Source organism: Cornus florida, unplaced genomic scaffold (assembly GCF_030987335.1).
Source record: "Cornus florida cultivar Cherokee Brave unplaced genomic scaffold, ASM3098733v1 CherokeeBrave_3.0.0_Hap2_Chr02, whole genome shotgun sequence".
Classification (NCBI taxonomy): Eukaryota; Viridiplantae; Streptophyta; class Magnoliopsida; order Cornales; family Cornaceae; genus Cornus; species Cornus florida.
The window spans coordinates 4,411,340-4,425,924 of NW_026775572.1; the positions used below are offsets into that span (position 1 = coordinate 4,411,340).

The 14,585-nt window shown below is 40.9% G+C and overlaps 2 protein-coding genes across 2 annotated transcripts in view; one reads left to right on the top strand and one right to left on the bottom strand.

The window, feature by feature from the left end:
* The first annotated feature begins 193 nt into the window (after positions 1-193).
* LOC132293218 (syntaxin-121) lies at positions 194-1,681 on the top strand. The gene has a single exon (XM_059790594.1). The coding sequence runs from the start codon at positions 570-572 to the stop codon at positions 1,533-1,535; it is 966 nt and encodes a 321-aa protein (XP_059646577.1). The 5' UTR covers positions 194-569; the 3' UTR covers positions 1,536-1,681.
* Positions 1,682-2,675: 994 nt separating this feature from the next.
* Positions 2,676-14,585, bottom strand: part of LOC132293217 (uncharacterized) — a 47,338-nt gene continuing 35,428 nt past the window's right edge. The window contains exons 18-28 of the mRNA XM_059790592.1: positions 10,262-10,369; positions 10,074-10,125; positions 9,867-9,939; positions 6,102-6,287; positions 5,843-5,953; positions 5,283-5,447; positions 5,025-5,183; positions 4,422-4,655; positions 4,046-4,216; positions 3,590-3,702; positions 2,676-3,507 (exon numbers count right to left, since the gene is read on the bottom strand). Coding sequence (XP_059646575.1) covers positions 2,967-3,507; positions 3,590-3,702; positions 4,046-4,216; positions 4,422-4,655; positions 5,025-5,183; positions 5,283-5,447; positions 5,843-5,953; positions 6,102-6,287; positions 9,867-9,939; positions 10,074-10,125; positions 10,262-10,369 — 1,913 coding nt within the window. The 3' untranslated portion in view covers positions 2,676-2,966. The remainder of the gene's footprint in view (positions 3,508-3,589; positions 3,703-4,045; positions 4,217-4,421; positions 4,656-5,024; positions 5,184-5,282; positions 5,448-5,842; positions 5,954-6,101; positions 6,288-9,866; positions 9,940-10,073; positions 10,126-10,261; positions 10,370-14,585) is intronic.

Here is a 14,585-nt window from a genome sequence, read left to right on the forward strand (position 1 = left end):
CATCATATAATTATACGGATGGTAGTTACTTATTTTACGATAAAACACGTTTTCTAGTTACATTTCTCTCTGTACATAATAAATACGTACATGCATACGGGGATATAGTGTATAAGAAACTTCCTATATATCTGTAAATTTACCACCAATTGGGAGAAAAACAGAGACTCAAAAGACCCTTTCCAACTTCCCCTACTTGTTTTCTCTCTCGCACTTTCTAGGATATTTCCTCCGTTTCTCTCTCTACGATTCACCCATCAACATCAGTTGACTTACTTTCTCTCTCTATATCATCCTGTGTTGTAAATATAGATATAGAGAGAGAGAGAGCGAGTCGTTGAACCATTTGATGAGTCGAGTCTTCCCCAATCCGGCAACCATTCAACAAACTACCCCGCGCTTTCAACTATTCTCTCTCTAAAAAAACCATTCATATACCCCTAATTCAGTTTTCCCCATCACAAATTTCACTGCAATAGTAAGTACAATCTTATTACATACATACCTTAGCAATTCAAATTCAATTTACCGATTGAATCTGTGTCTTGTTCGTCTCCGGAAAATTGAAAATGAACGATCTGTTCTCCGGCTCGTTCTCTCGCTTTAAGAGCGAAGAGGACCACTCTCCCGGCAACGTCCAGATGTCGAATCCATCGTCGACCGGCGGTGTCAACCTGGACAGGTTCTTCGAAGACGTGGAGGCGATCAAGGACGAGCTCAGAGAACTCGAAACCCTCTACAACAACCTCCAATCTGCCAACGAGCAGAATAAGACTCTCCACAACGCCAAGTCCATCAAAGACCTCCGATCTCGTATGGACAACGACGTCGCTCTATCCCTCAAGAAGGCCAAGCTCATCAAGGTCCGCCTCGAAGCCCTAGATCGATCCAACGCCGCCAATCGTAGTCTCCCGGGCTGCGGGCCCGGCAGCTCCTCCGACCGGACTCGAACATCCGTGGTCAACGGCCTCCGCAAGAAACTCCAAGACTCCATGAACTCCTTCAACGGCCTCCGGCAACAGATCGCCTCCGAGTACCGCGAGACAGTCCAGAGACGGTACTACACGGTGACAGGCGAGAACGCGGAGGAGGCGGTGATCGACCGTCTGATCTCGACTGGCGAGAGCGAAACGTTCTTGCAGAAAGCGATTCAGGAACAAGGAAGAGGCAAAATCATGGACACGATCATGGAGATTCAGGAGAGGCACGATGCTGTGAAGGAGATGGAGAGGAATCTGAAGGAATTGCACCAGGTGTTCATGGACATGGCGGTACTGGTTCAGGCACAGGGAGAGCAGATTGACGACATTGAGAGCCAGGTGCAGAGAGCCAATTCGTTCGTGAGAGGTGGGACCCAGCACTTGCAGAGTGCGAGGAAGTACCAGATCAGCAGCAGAAAGTGGACCTGTTATGGGATCATCATCTTGCTTGTCATCATCTTGCTTGTGGTTCTCTTTACTGTGAAGCCATGGCAAAATAATGGTAACAACAACAATACACCGGCTACACCATCACCACCGCCACCGGCTGCATAGTGAAATTGATTATAATTATTTTGAGGTATGTATGTATGATAACTTTGAGAGTATTGTCATATTGTTATTCATTTGAGACAGTTTTTGATTGTCGTTATTTTCTTTTCAGTCCTGATAAAAAGAGTGAATCATATTAAATTTCATTATTTCCTTCTCTTTGTGGTATGCAATTGATGTTATGAATGGAGTTCTTAACTACTCAAGATGTTTGGAAGAGAGAATAAAAAACAAACCTAACTTCCAATAAAATAATTGCATTGCTCGTGTGTCACCTCGTTCGCTCCAAGTTTTATCTAGAGTTCACCCTTGTTCTCATCCTGAAATTTCATACCACCTCAAGTGGATGTTTTCTAGAAACCCGTTTGTGTATATATATATATATATATAATAAAATTGAACATGATTCTAGATTTCCTTGTAACCTGATAATTTGATCTCCCTTCCAGGGTATGTATGATTGAACACCAACGAAGTACAACCCATAAAAACCACTTAATTTTGTTATCTGAAAACAATTTCAAAGAACCAAAAAAAACAAAAAAAAAAAAAAAAAAATTGTATTTTCTGCTACCTTTGAGTGTTTAAAAACTAAACAAAAATATGTGATTTTTAACTTTTTCAAATCATTTTTTTAAAATTTTCCTCAACGGAAGTTCTTGCATCACCATCCATCATTGATGACAATTGGGTTATTAACCACTAAAGACTTTGTCATTGGATTTTGCATTTATTTAAAACTAGCATAACATGTGGATGTACATGAACAACTGAACCAATATTAAAGAGCCTTATTGATTTCAAAATATAAAATGGACTTTAAGCCACTTATTGATCGTGAATGTGTTGACGAGTTCGGTACTGGCATTAACTGATAGAGGGAGCCAATAAGTTACATTCATATTTATCGACACCATCGATCCGCATGTCAGTAGGTCCCTGCAATCACCAACAACAAAAGCACCGTTAAATTGTAATTTGATTTGGCCTGAGCTAATTAGGCAGTGATTTTGGAACAAGTAAAAAGAATCACTTACCGATCATGGATTTAGACCACCAATTAAAACAGTTCATACTGAGCTTTTATCCCCACTACCAGGGAAATAAATAAATAATAAAAATTCATCCACCGCTGCTCAAGTATTGTCATCAAAAGTTGAATCAACAAAAACAACTCAAATCCGTTACAAATTGGATTGGCCGAAACATAGTACACTGACAATACGATTGATTCACCTTTATCTTTATTGCCATTATTATTAAGAAAAAAAAAAAATGATCCAAATTTGTCTCCAACTTTCACCCTGCTTTCATGTACTTCCTACTGTTGTATAAAAACACCCTAATTTACAAGCAGAAGATACAAAAAATTAGTACACACAAGATTTCCCCATCCCAAACCGGAGAGAGCCAAAATATAGACAGCGACAAAGCTCAAGCAGATTGCAGCACAGTTAGGTAATATGGGTGACCCGTGCAAGTTCCTGAAAACACTCTCATTCCAGCTGCACGATTTCCTTCGTCAGGAAATTGAATATTCCAGTGCAAACAGTAGTTTGACAAATCATATGTTCCTGGAGAAAATACACTTATCTGGAGAGGGATTTCAATTGTGGATACTGGCTCAAGTTTGAATCGGGTAGAACTTGAACCTGACCAAATGAAAGGGGAAACATACTCTGCTGATATTGATTTCCCAACTCGGCTCCCGATGATATCAGTTGTGACTTTAATGTCGTTCAGCACAGGTATGTCATACCACCCTGCTTGGTTCACAGAAGGTATAGAAGTTGCATCACTTAGTGGGCTACCACCGGGCGCGGAATCATGGGTGCTAATGCGTATTGATACAAGGGTGTCTGAGGAGTTGTGGACTGTCATCCTTAGTTTTATTTCGCATAAAGAAGCAGCGAAGTTATGGTGTATAGTCCGAGGGCCATCCATCAGCCACCATATCGGGCTTGCATTTGCAATGCTGTAATGAAACAAAAAATTGTTACAAAGAGAAACTAAGAAACGAAAAACATCAACATAAAAAGTCAAAATAGGAGTCTTGCCTGCAATGACACGCATGATGAGAAAAAAGAGTAACAGAGGCGGATAGTCCAGGATCGCTATCACTCCTCTGCGGCCGAGTGATCAATATGAAGTCAACTGTATTTGGACAATCCTGATCCATGCATAAGGAACCATTCAGTACAAAAAAGGCTGCAAATCAACATTTGTTCATTGGACGGCCTCAATACACACTTCCCCAAGAATTTAGTGGGTAATCATTTGATTTTGTTCTAGCAATCTAAAAAAAATATTATTAATCAATATTTATTATATAATCAGCCCTACTCTTGGTGTAAATGAGTTTTAATGACCCTATATCTATATGTAGCATGGAATGATGAAACAAGATTCCGGTAACCCACCCATGTTGGCCTATTGTGGTACTGACGGCAGCAATCAAGAAAATACGTTGCAAACAATTAAAATTTTGAATATGAAGCAAGAAAATGGCGAACCTGATCTGACATCCGCTGGTGCGCTTTTTCATAATGGTGAAAATCCGCCAAAGGTGAGCTATATATATCAAACAGTAACTCGCCACTGCCAGGACCCAATCTCACATCAGTTCCCTCTAAAAGGGCAATAGAAGAGACCTTATCTTCAGCAGTTAAAGATTTTCTGCCACTCTGAAGCAAAAACCAATTTAATTGACTTAAAAAAAAAAATACGCAAAAGATAATCTGCTGTAGAAAAGAAATAGATAAATATCCTAAAGGCAGGTCAATGAAAAAAAATATCCTAAATGAAGAGTAAGCTGATGATAGCGTAAATTTGACATGTGACAAAATCGGAAATGGATAACGGCTCAAAGGAGCTGCTTCTAGTACCAACCTTGAGCTTAAAAAAACATGAAAGTGCTTGGCCAGCCATTATAAACTCTGAAGGAAAAATGGTATCAATAGGTTGAAGCAACGAGATCTCCCATTCCTTCCCAACGGTTGACAATTGATGAGCCTGGAAATTCCCAGATTTGGTCCTGTTGACAACATCCATCCGTACAAGGAACTCTTGTAATCTTGAAGGACAAGAGCTGATTTGGAATGAAACATCTAACGACGGTAATACCTATTAAAGAATTAGAAAATGGATGAATGAACAATTCCAAGTACATGGATAAACATCAAAGGCTGAATTGATATAATATTTATTTGTTAAAATAAAATCTGAAGTTTTAACACAGTGAATAATGATAGTTATCCAAATATGAAGAAATAAAAGGTTCTCAGACAAATAGAACTTACTTCATCAGCAAAAAGATATATACGCATTATAACATAAATTTGATTCTTTAAGATAAAAAGGAAAATAAGAGAATGATCAAAATAATTTACATGGCACAACTCATTATGCTATTCAATATTGTTCCAAAAACAGCTGCACACTTCAGCAATTATCAAGCAAAGAAGCCCTCGTCTTTCAAGTTGGAGAGCATACCTCTAAATTGTAATGCATTCGTAGAGTGCGATATCTCATGACAGTCAATATATCTCCCATCTCATAATATATTGTTATGTACAAGGATATCTTTCCAGGAACAGCAGCCCGAAGCCAAAGAGGCCACAGTAAAGGAGTCTCTCCATGAATTGATGTGTCCTGAGAAAAATAATTTATCAAAATGAGGAGGAAGAAGTCCTGATAACAAATTGATATGATTCGCCAACAGGCAATCCACCAGTTAAGACCAGTACTGACCTCCGGAAACAGATATACAGAGTCTAGTGTTTTACAGGTGCTGGCCTGTGCCTCACTTTCCGCAGAATTTGCCCTCTTCTCCAGGCACGCAGGAAATTCCATGTTCATAACTTCCTTCTTCCCTATATTTAAATATCTTGGATGGCTTATCTTCAACTTTATGTTCTGCCAAAAGAAGTTATGATTCATAAACTGAATACAAGTGTCATTCTTGGACCCCAATGTGATGTCTCCAAAGGGTAATGCTAATCCACACATAAATACAGAAAAGATGAACTATGTTTGATGAGAAAGCAGAGATGCCTATATGTACAGTGGCTGTTCAAAGGAAGATGGCCTTCATAGTTGGCCATTCTCTAGCTTATGTAATAGTACTTCTTAACTATTAAAGCATTAGAACACTTCCAACTACAGTAAACAGTCGAATTTACTTGTGAATGATTGAGAGATGACTACCTTAGGAAACAGGATTGGCACAAATGCACAAGTTCGTGAGTACAACAGGCATGCATAGGATAAGCAATTGCTACCATTTAAATACTTGAACCGCAAAGTCATACCTTCACAGAAGTTTCTGATGGATTTCTCAACTCTAAAGCAAGACGCCGTAAATCGCCTGCATAAACTGTTTTCGGTAGGTGGCGGATGAAACCCTCAAGCTTAGGTAGACTCTGGAGAATAAGGAAGTATTACCAAGCAAAACATACAAAAATAAGAGAATGCCAAATCAACATTACTTAAGAGAATGCCAAATCAACATTACTTTGTCTAAATTTTCTATGTCGGAAATAAAGAAGCGAAAAAGAAAAAGCAATGCACCTTAATCACAACAAACTTCAGGTTGTCACTGACAGGCTGCTTAGCTTTCCTTTTTCCCTTTGCAACTTTCTTGTTTACTAATTCAGGCTCGAAGTTATAAAAGCCAACTACTGAACCTGACAACTTCCACCTTAAACCAACTATTTTTAGGACGCCTTCTACTCTGGGAGTAACATTTAGTTGTGCCTGGAAATTATCAGTGAAAAAAAAAATGAAATTTTACAAAATCTCGGATGATAATATAAACACCCATCAAAACTAGTCATTGACAGACTGAATTTGGGCATCTAGTAAGCAACAGAAAAGAAAATCTTGAAAATAAAAATTAAAAATTAAAAATTGTAGGCAGCTAAATATAAAACACATGTAGACTGCACCATCAAAAGTAGCAGTTGCATTGCAACAGCCAATTTGACAGACAGATTCTGGAACAATAGAACAGAACATATTAAAATAGACATATCGCTAACTGCTTTACTGAGTAATAGGCTGCTGCATAAAAGAAAAAGCATGTAGATTGACAAAAAGAATGTAAGCATTCAAAATAAGATTCTAAGAAATAGAAAAGGACATCTAGCAATAAGATATGACACTAGCTGCTTGGCTTGTCCCCCTCCTTCCTCCTTTTGGTTTATTGTAAACAATTCTAAAAGCTATAGTTAAAAATTAGGGCTAGCCCATGTGAGTTGGAGCTTCCTTCTATACTTGATGGAGAGGATGGGGTTTGGAGTGAGATGGAGAAAATGGATTCAGCTTTGTATTTCCAGTGCTCGCTTCTCTATTCTTGTGAATGGAGCTCCGACGGGGTTCTTCACTAGTTCGAGGGGCGCCTTTTTTTTTTTTTTTTTTGATAAGTAAGAATTTATTAAAAACGCTCAAAAGGGGAGCGAAGCCCAAAGAAACAAAAGGGCCAAAGGGCGCTTGAGACCTTCAGAGAGGCCAAGAAAACAATAATTTCCTCCATAGATCTATAATCTCTCCCTGAAACCCAACAAAAAAGAGTAGAAATAACAGAGAACTTAAGCATAGAAACAGGCTTCTTTTTTCCGCTTTCACCTTTCTTGTTCCTCTTTGTGATGGAGGCCCTTAGTAGACTGATGAAGAGGGTTGTTGAGTTGGGTTTTCTGAGAGGCTTTAGGGTAGGCAGGGATGCTGCTAATCAGTTGGAGATCTCCCATTTGATGTTTGCGGATGATACTTTAGTGTTTTGTGATGCGAATGTGTCCCAATTAAGATATCTGAGATACGTTTTGATCTGGTTCCAAGTTGTCTCCGGGCTTAAGGTGAATGTCGGAAAGAGCACTTTGGTGCCCGTTGGCGAGGTCCCTGAGATTGCGATGTTTGCAAATATACTTGGATGTTGTATTGGCTACTTTCCCATCTCTTATTTAGGTTTGCCCCTTAGAGCACCTTCGAGGTGTATGGGGAGTTGGGATCCTATTGTGGATAGATACGAGAAAAGACTAGCGGGTTGGAAGAAGCAATACCTTTCCAAGGGTGGACGGGTTACCCTGATAAAGAGCACCCTTTCATGCTTTCCCACGTATTTTATCTCTCTATTTCAGATTCCCTCTTCTGTAGCTGAGAGGATTGAGAGATTGCAGCGAAATTTTCTATGGAGGGGGAAGGGAGGAGGAGTTCAAGTTTCGTCTAGTTCGCTGGGAGCAAGTGTGCAAGCTAATTCAGAGTGGAGGTTTCGGGTTTAGAAGATTGGTGCCTTTCAATAAGGCTCTCCTTGGGAAATGGCTGTGGAAGTTTGGGGCTGAGAGGCATTGGCTTTGGAGGACGGTTGTAGCGAGAAGATATGGGGAGAGTAGAGGAGGGTGGAGCTCTCGAGGTGCGTGGTCCAAAGGGTGTGGGGGTTTGGAAATTCATTCAAAAGGGGTGGGATGAGTTTTCCAAACATAATAGATTTCGACTCAAGGATGGTAGGAGGATCAGTTTCTAGGAGGATGTTTTGTGTGAGGATCGTTCTCTTGCTCTCGCTTTCCCATGGCTCTTCAGGATTGCTACGGATAGGCAAGCCATAGTGGTCAACTATTATCATCTTGATAGCGGGAGATCGTCTTGGGATGTTCGTTTCAGGAAGCACTTTCAAGACTGGGAAATTGAGGATGCCACTGGTTTTTTGGAGTTGTTGTATCGCTAGGAGATTATGGTCGGAGATTTTGATAGCTAGATTTAGGCCTCTGACTCTCAGGGTTGTTTCGATGTTCGGTCCTTCTTCAGGTGTCTCATGGAGGAGCCTGAAGGTCCTTTCCCATGGAAGATTTTAAACCAGGATAATTTGAGGAGAAGGAATCAGGTAGTGGTCAATATGTGCCTACATGATGAGGAGACAGTGGATCACCTTCTTTTACATTGCACCATGGCCAGGGACTGTTGGGATTTGATGCTTGGTTTGTTTGGGATTCACTGGGTTATGCCCAGATCCTCCAGAGGGTTGATTGAGGCTTGGAAAGGTTGAACACTGGGGGCACATATTCAGGATGCTTGGAGGGCTACGCCTCTGTGTGTGGTGGTGTATTTGGCTCGAGAGGAATAGGAGATATTTCGAAGGAAAGGAGATGCCTATTTCTATGCTTAAATTCTTTATTCTTTCCACTCTTTTTTGTTAGGCTTCAGGGAGAAATTATAGATCTTTAGAGGAGATTGTTGATTTTTTTTCCTCTTTGAAGGCTTAGAGGCCCTTTTTGGCCTTGTGTATTTCTCTTGGGCTTCGCTCCCCTTTTGAGCGCTTTTATACAATTTTAGTTGTCAAAAAAAAAAAAAAAAAAAAAAAAAAAAGGGCTTGCCCAGTGCAGGAGCTATATTTAAAAAGAAGTCAACAAAATGCTTTAAGTTTGCAAAAGCAGCAATAAAAAGAGAAATTTCAATATGAGTCTCACCCAGAGGCCACATATAAAGTTTCACTAATCTCATCAGGGAAAAACAGTGCACAAGAAACAAGAATATTCAAACAAGAAACTAAAATATTCAAACTAATCCTCATACTAAAACTGCGTTTGTGAACTCTATACTGGGAGTGTAGTTCAACAGATTCAACTTCAAGAACAGTTGAGTTTTACTTAACTTCGCATTTTATCAAAATGATTAAGCCCAACAGGAATCAGATCTAGTAGTTCCTTGGTGTTTGACAATTTAAAGGTGCTGATTGGCTTGTCGGTCGTCTACCTCTGATGGGTCAACTGGATTCAGTCTTATTCGGCACAACACACAAGCATGGTCTACAGCTCCAACTAAATCAAAATCATGTCTCCTTTCTTACTATAAACACATATTGATCAGTGGCTTGATAGTCTATATTTAGTGCACACTAAAAATTCAAGGGAAACAATGAAAATTTCCATTGTATTTGAAGAATCGCAAAATATTTGAACATTCAGAATTTTACTTGCATATGAAATGTGTGATGTTTTCACATTAATTCTTTACACAGATTCTTTTAGAGATTCCAGACACCTGATTGTTTTGCAAGCAACTTTAGCGAACAATCATGAAGGCCAAAATACATTATGCTTTTGATCAGTTGGTAGCTAGTAGTAACTAACTACTGGAAGCCAGATCAAATTAATCATATCATATGGACTCCTTACTTTTAAGACACGTCAACATCCATAGAAGAAGAAGAAGAAGAAGAAGAAGAAACCATACCAAAGATAAATTAATTACTATAATGTTACTGAAATGAAATTTCTGTAACTAGCATAAATTAAACACACAATAAATCTTCTCTTGTTTAGTCGACTCTTAAGCAAAACTCACCACAACTGTTTCGCCTCCCCCCAGTGAAATGTCAACCTCAGACAATGTAAATGAGTTGTCTGCACTCCAATCCCTGAAGTTAAGCAAAAACACTCCTTAGCAATTTTAAGCGCAATGGAAAGAGATGTGAAGACAGTGAGGTCGTGTTTATCAAATGAACAACATCCTTGAAGAAGAGAAAAACCATCAAAAGTTAAATATGCATACCTACTCATGGTTAACTTCTTCTTTTCCTCATTAGTAGTAGAGCTACTTGCATCTGTATCATTGAAATAGCAATTATCTAAATCTGCTGAATAAATGTACCAATCTTGGACCTAAAACAGAAGAAACAAAGGGGGAAAAAAAGGAACAAACAGAAAAAATATAAATAAAATGGCACCATTTTGACCTACCAGGTTCCATTTCATCAGAAGTAGAATGCTCACATATCAGGGAAACACCCGAGATGGAAATAGTGATTTGAAGAGGATTTTTAAATCCAATATCTACCTTGATTACTTCTGCAAGTGGATGAAGCACAAGTAATGAAGTAATCATAATAAAGTAATAACACAGAGTACATCTCTTACTGTTTCTTTATTTCATACTAAGAGATTGTTCTTTATCGACAAAAAATAAAAAATAAAAAAATCTGAAAGGTTGCACCATTTGTGAAAGATCAAAGGCTAGGTCTGTCTCAATCCGCCCCTCCCCACCACGGCCCTGGGGCGCACCAGAACTAGGTAATACCCTTTAATGCCCATTACGATTGGAGAATTGATTCCTAAGTTTCTCTATTGCATGTGCCAGATGAACTCATAGAATAATTCTTTCATTCCCTACAACAAACGTAGTCACCTATAGAAGAAACCTATACTGGATCATAGGCATGAGAGAGAGAAACTAATCATTACAAATCTCTACGTCATGTCCAATCACAGTCTATAGAATTAAGATTGGTAACGGGTTGCGACAAGCTTGTACAACCATTATAGGCAAGTGCATTGTATTCAACTAAAGAGTCACTCACCCTTTAGAACAATCTATGAATTTTTTTCCAAGCCCCATGGTAAAACTCAATTTACGAATCTCACAACAAAGTTCTTGTCTAAAATTTGTTTTGTCCAAACTCTAAATCAGCAGCAGTGGCTCAAACTGGTCCATAACATAAAAGCAACAAAATGAGCAAATTTCCTCTGCGTGCTCAAAAATGTTGGTATTGAGCCCCACAAATAGGAAAAACAGAGAGGTCAGAGTCGTCCTAAAAAACAGCTAAAAATGAACAATTTGAGTTATAAATATAAGCTTTACGCTTTAAGAATTACAGTGAAACAGGACCTACTAACCATTGGGGATAATAAAGTCATCCTTAAAATAGCGAACCTTTCTATGTAATTTCAAATTGTACTAGGCTTTTCAATTCACGTCAATGTTGAAGAAGGTTCTTAAAAAAAACGTGAAATCATACCATCTAATTATGGAACTACGACAGAAATAGTACAACCTTCATATCATTATAGACAAGTCCACGTGGTTGGCGCTCAGGATTTGTCCGTTCCCAATGGAGACCAGCTGTCCCCACGGTCAATTCAAATTTCACTTCAAATTTGGCTTCCCATTCAGTTGGGCCTGTTGGAAGGCTTGGTGTCGAGGCTACTATCTCTTGCAATGGTGGGCCTAAGTCTGTTGGGCCGCTTGTTGGGCCTGAAAGGCCTATTTCAGTTTCTAAGAGGCCTAGTTCAGTTTCTTTGGGATCTGAATGTGATGTGCAAGTTCCTTGTGCTGTGGTTGGTGGGCCGAGCGTCCAGTCTTCTAAAGAAGTTAATGTTGACGGGTCTGCGGGATTAAAGGTGGGCCGAGTTGTGGATCTGGGCCGGTGTCTAACAGGTTTGAGCCCTTGCCCTCCTTGCGAGATGATAGAGCTCCTTGTGTTGCTGGGTCGATGAAAACGAGAACGAATGTTGATCGGCGAGTGAAGGTTCCGGTCCTGAGGCGTCGGTTGCCGAAGAAAAAGGTGATTCTTCCCGCTTTTCGTAAGAAATGGTCACGAAAGGATAAGCAAAAATGGGTGGTATCTTCGCAATCCGGTTTTGAATCGGGTATGTTTTCAGTTCCTTCTGGTTCTTCTCCTATTAAACCGTGTTTCTCTTCTTCTTCTTCTCCTTTTTTGGGGGAGTCGACAATGTCTTTGGAACGGGTGAAGGGTGGGACAGCTTCTGCTTCGTTCTCTAAAGAATCGGAGGCTGAGAGGGACTCCGTTCTTGTGGACAGACAGGATGGTGATTCTGGGTTTAGACGTGGTTTCTCTCGGCGAGGTGAAGGTTCGTGAGAGGGAGTTACAGTTTGTGTTGGTCGGGATGTAAAGGTGAAGCTTGATGATGATATGGCTGCCTTTCTGTTGAAGGAGATACGGGACCATTTGGCGTCGAAAGGCTTTCTTAGTGATTCAGGAGAAGTTTTGACAGAGGAGGAGCCTGTTTCACAGTTTTGCTCGCATTCCTCTTCTGTTCTTGATGATTGGAAGGGAGCTGCAGGTTCTTCTCTAGATGGTGACTCAGGCATGATTCCATGGGAAGACTTGGAACAAGCAGTGAATTTGGCTGTTCCTTTGGCTGTTGTTCCGCCTGGAGGTAATTGGGTTAGCAACTCGAATGTTGTCGGAGTGAATGATCTTGAGGAGGAGTGGGTAAGGGAGAAGGGATTGGAAGTGGGTCCTTTGTTGGGGGTTTCTTTTGAGGGTAGAGTGGATGAGGCACTGTGTTTGTTTAATGATGTCCTCAATTCTCATTTTCAGGAAAAAGCAGGTGGTAAGATAAGGTTGCAGGAGGAGAGAGGGGAGACAGTGTTGAGGGGAGACAGTGTTGCAAAGCCCCAATGATTTTATCACGTATGAAAGGAGAAATAGGGGGTCCAGATCAGGAGGGAGAGGTGGTGGAAGGAAGGGAGGGTTTGCTTTCTAAAGTGTTTCCCTATGAAGTTACAAATTCTTTCATGGAATGTCAGGGGTCTCAATGATCCGGTTAGGAGGAAAGTGGTGAAGTCGGTTTTTCATAAAGGTCGGGGTCATGTGGTACGTCTCCAAGAGACCAAACTTTCTTCGATGTCTGATAGGATTGTGAAGAGTCTTTGGGGTGGGAGATTTGTGGAGTGGATTGTTTTGGATGCTATTGGTTCCTCGGGGGGCATCTTGATCATGTGGGATAACAGAGAGGTGTCTAAAGTGGAGGCTCAGGTGGGGCGCTTCTCTGTTTCTTGTGTTCTTGCTTTGGCTGTTTATGGTCCTTCGGAGGATGGTGTGCACCACTTGCTTTGGGAGGAGTTGGGGGAGATTAGAAGTCGATGGTGTTTGCCTTGATGTATTGGTGGGGACTTTAATGTGGTTCGCTCTCCTTTTGAGAGGTCAACGGGTGGTAGGTGGACGTCTGATATGGTGGCTTTCTCGGAGTTTATTGATGAATTCGGGTTGGTTGATTTGCCTCTGGTTGGAAGGCCGTTTACTTGGTCCAGTGGCCATACCCCTCCTACCCTTTCCCGGATTGACAGATTCCTTGTGTCGGGGGAGTGGGAGGAGAGGTTCTCGGAAGTTGTTCAAGCATCGTTGCCTCGTCCTATCTCTGACCATGTTCCGTTGTTGTTGGATTGTGGCGGGTTGTGCAGTAGACGATCTCCTTTCAGATTTGAGAATATGTGGTTGCAGGCTGAGGGCTTTCTTGAGCGGGTTCGTCTTTAGTGGGAGGGGTATGGTGTGGTGGGTACCCCTAGTCATCTGCTTGCAGGCAAATTGCGTCTTTTAAAGGAGAATCTTAAGACTTGGAATAAAGAGGTCTTTGGGAATCTGGAATGGAGAAAAAATCGGGTTCTTACGAAGATTGTGGCTATTGACCGTATGGAGGGTCAAGGGGATTTGGTTGAAGCTTTGAAGCTTAGGAGGGCAGAATGCAAAGCCGAGTTTTCTGAGATTGCTATCATGGAGGAGATCTCGTGGAGGCAAAAATCTCGAGCCTTATGGCTCAAGGAGGGGGATAGAAACACGAAATTTTTCCACAGATTGGCCAATGCTCATAGAAGAGGAAATCACATAGGGAGGATTGGGGTTGAGGGGGTTACTCTTTGTAAGGAGGAGGACATCTTCAAAGGAATTTCAGAGTTCTTTGAGAAGTTGTTCTTTGAGACTGTTGAGTGGAGACCTTTGCTTGAAGGGTTGCAGTTTGCCTCTATTTCTGAGGAGGAGTGCTTGGGTTTGGAGGTGCCTTTTTCTAAGGAGGAAGTGCTGATTGCTTTGAAGAGCTGCAATGGGGATAAGGCCCCAGGTCCAGATGGTTTCACCATGAGGTTTCTTCTTGATTGCTGGGAGGTGGTTAAAGGAGAGGTGATGGGCACTTTCCATGCTTTCCATTCTCGGGGATTTTTTGAGAAAAGCTTGAATGCCACGTTCATTGCTCTCATTCCGAAAAAGGGGGGGGCATTGGATGTGAGGGATTTTCGCCCTATTAGTTTGGTGGGTTGGATCTACAAGTTAATTGCCAAAGTGCTCGTTTCTAGATTGAGGAAAGTTTTGGATGGTATCATTTCGGACTCTCAAAATGCTTTTGTAGGAGGCCGTCAGATTTTGGATTCAGTCCTTATTGCTAGTGAGTGTGTGGACTACAGATTGCGTAGTGGGGTCCCAGGTGTTCTTTGTAAGTTGGACATTGAGAAAGCGTATGACCATGTGAGTTAGAGCTTTCTTCTGTACTT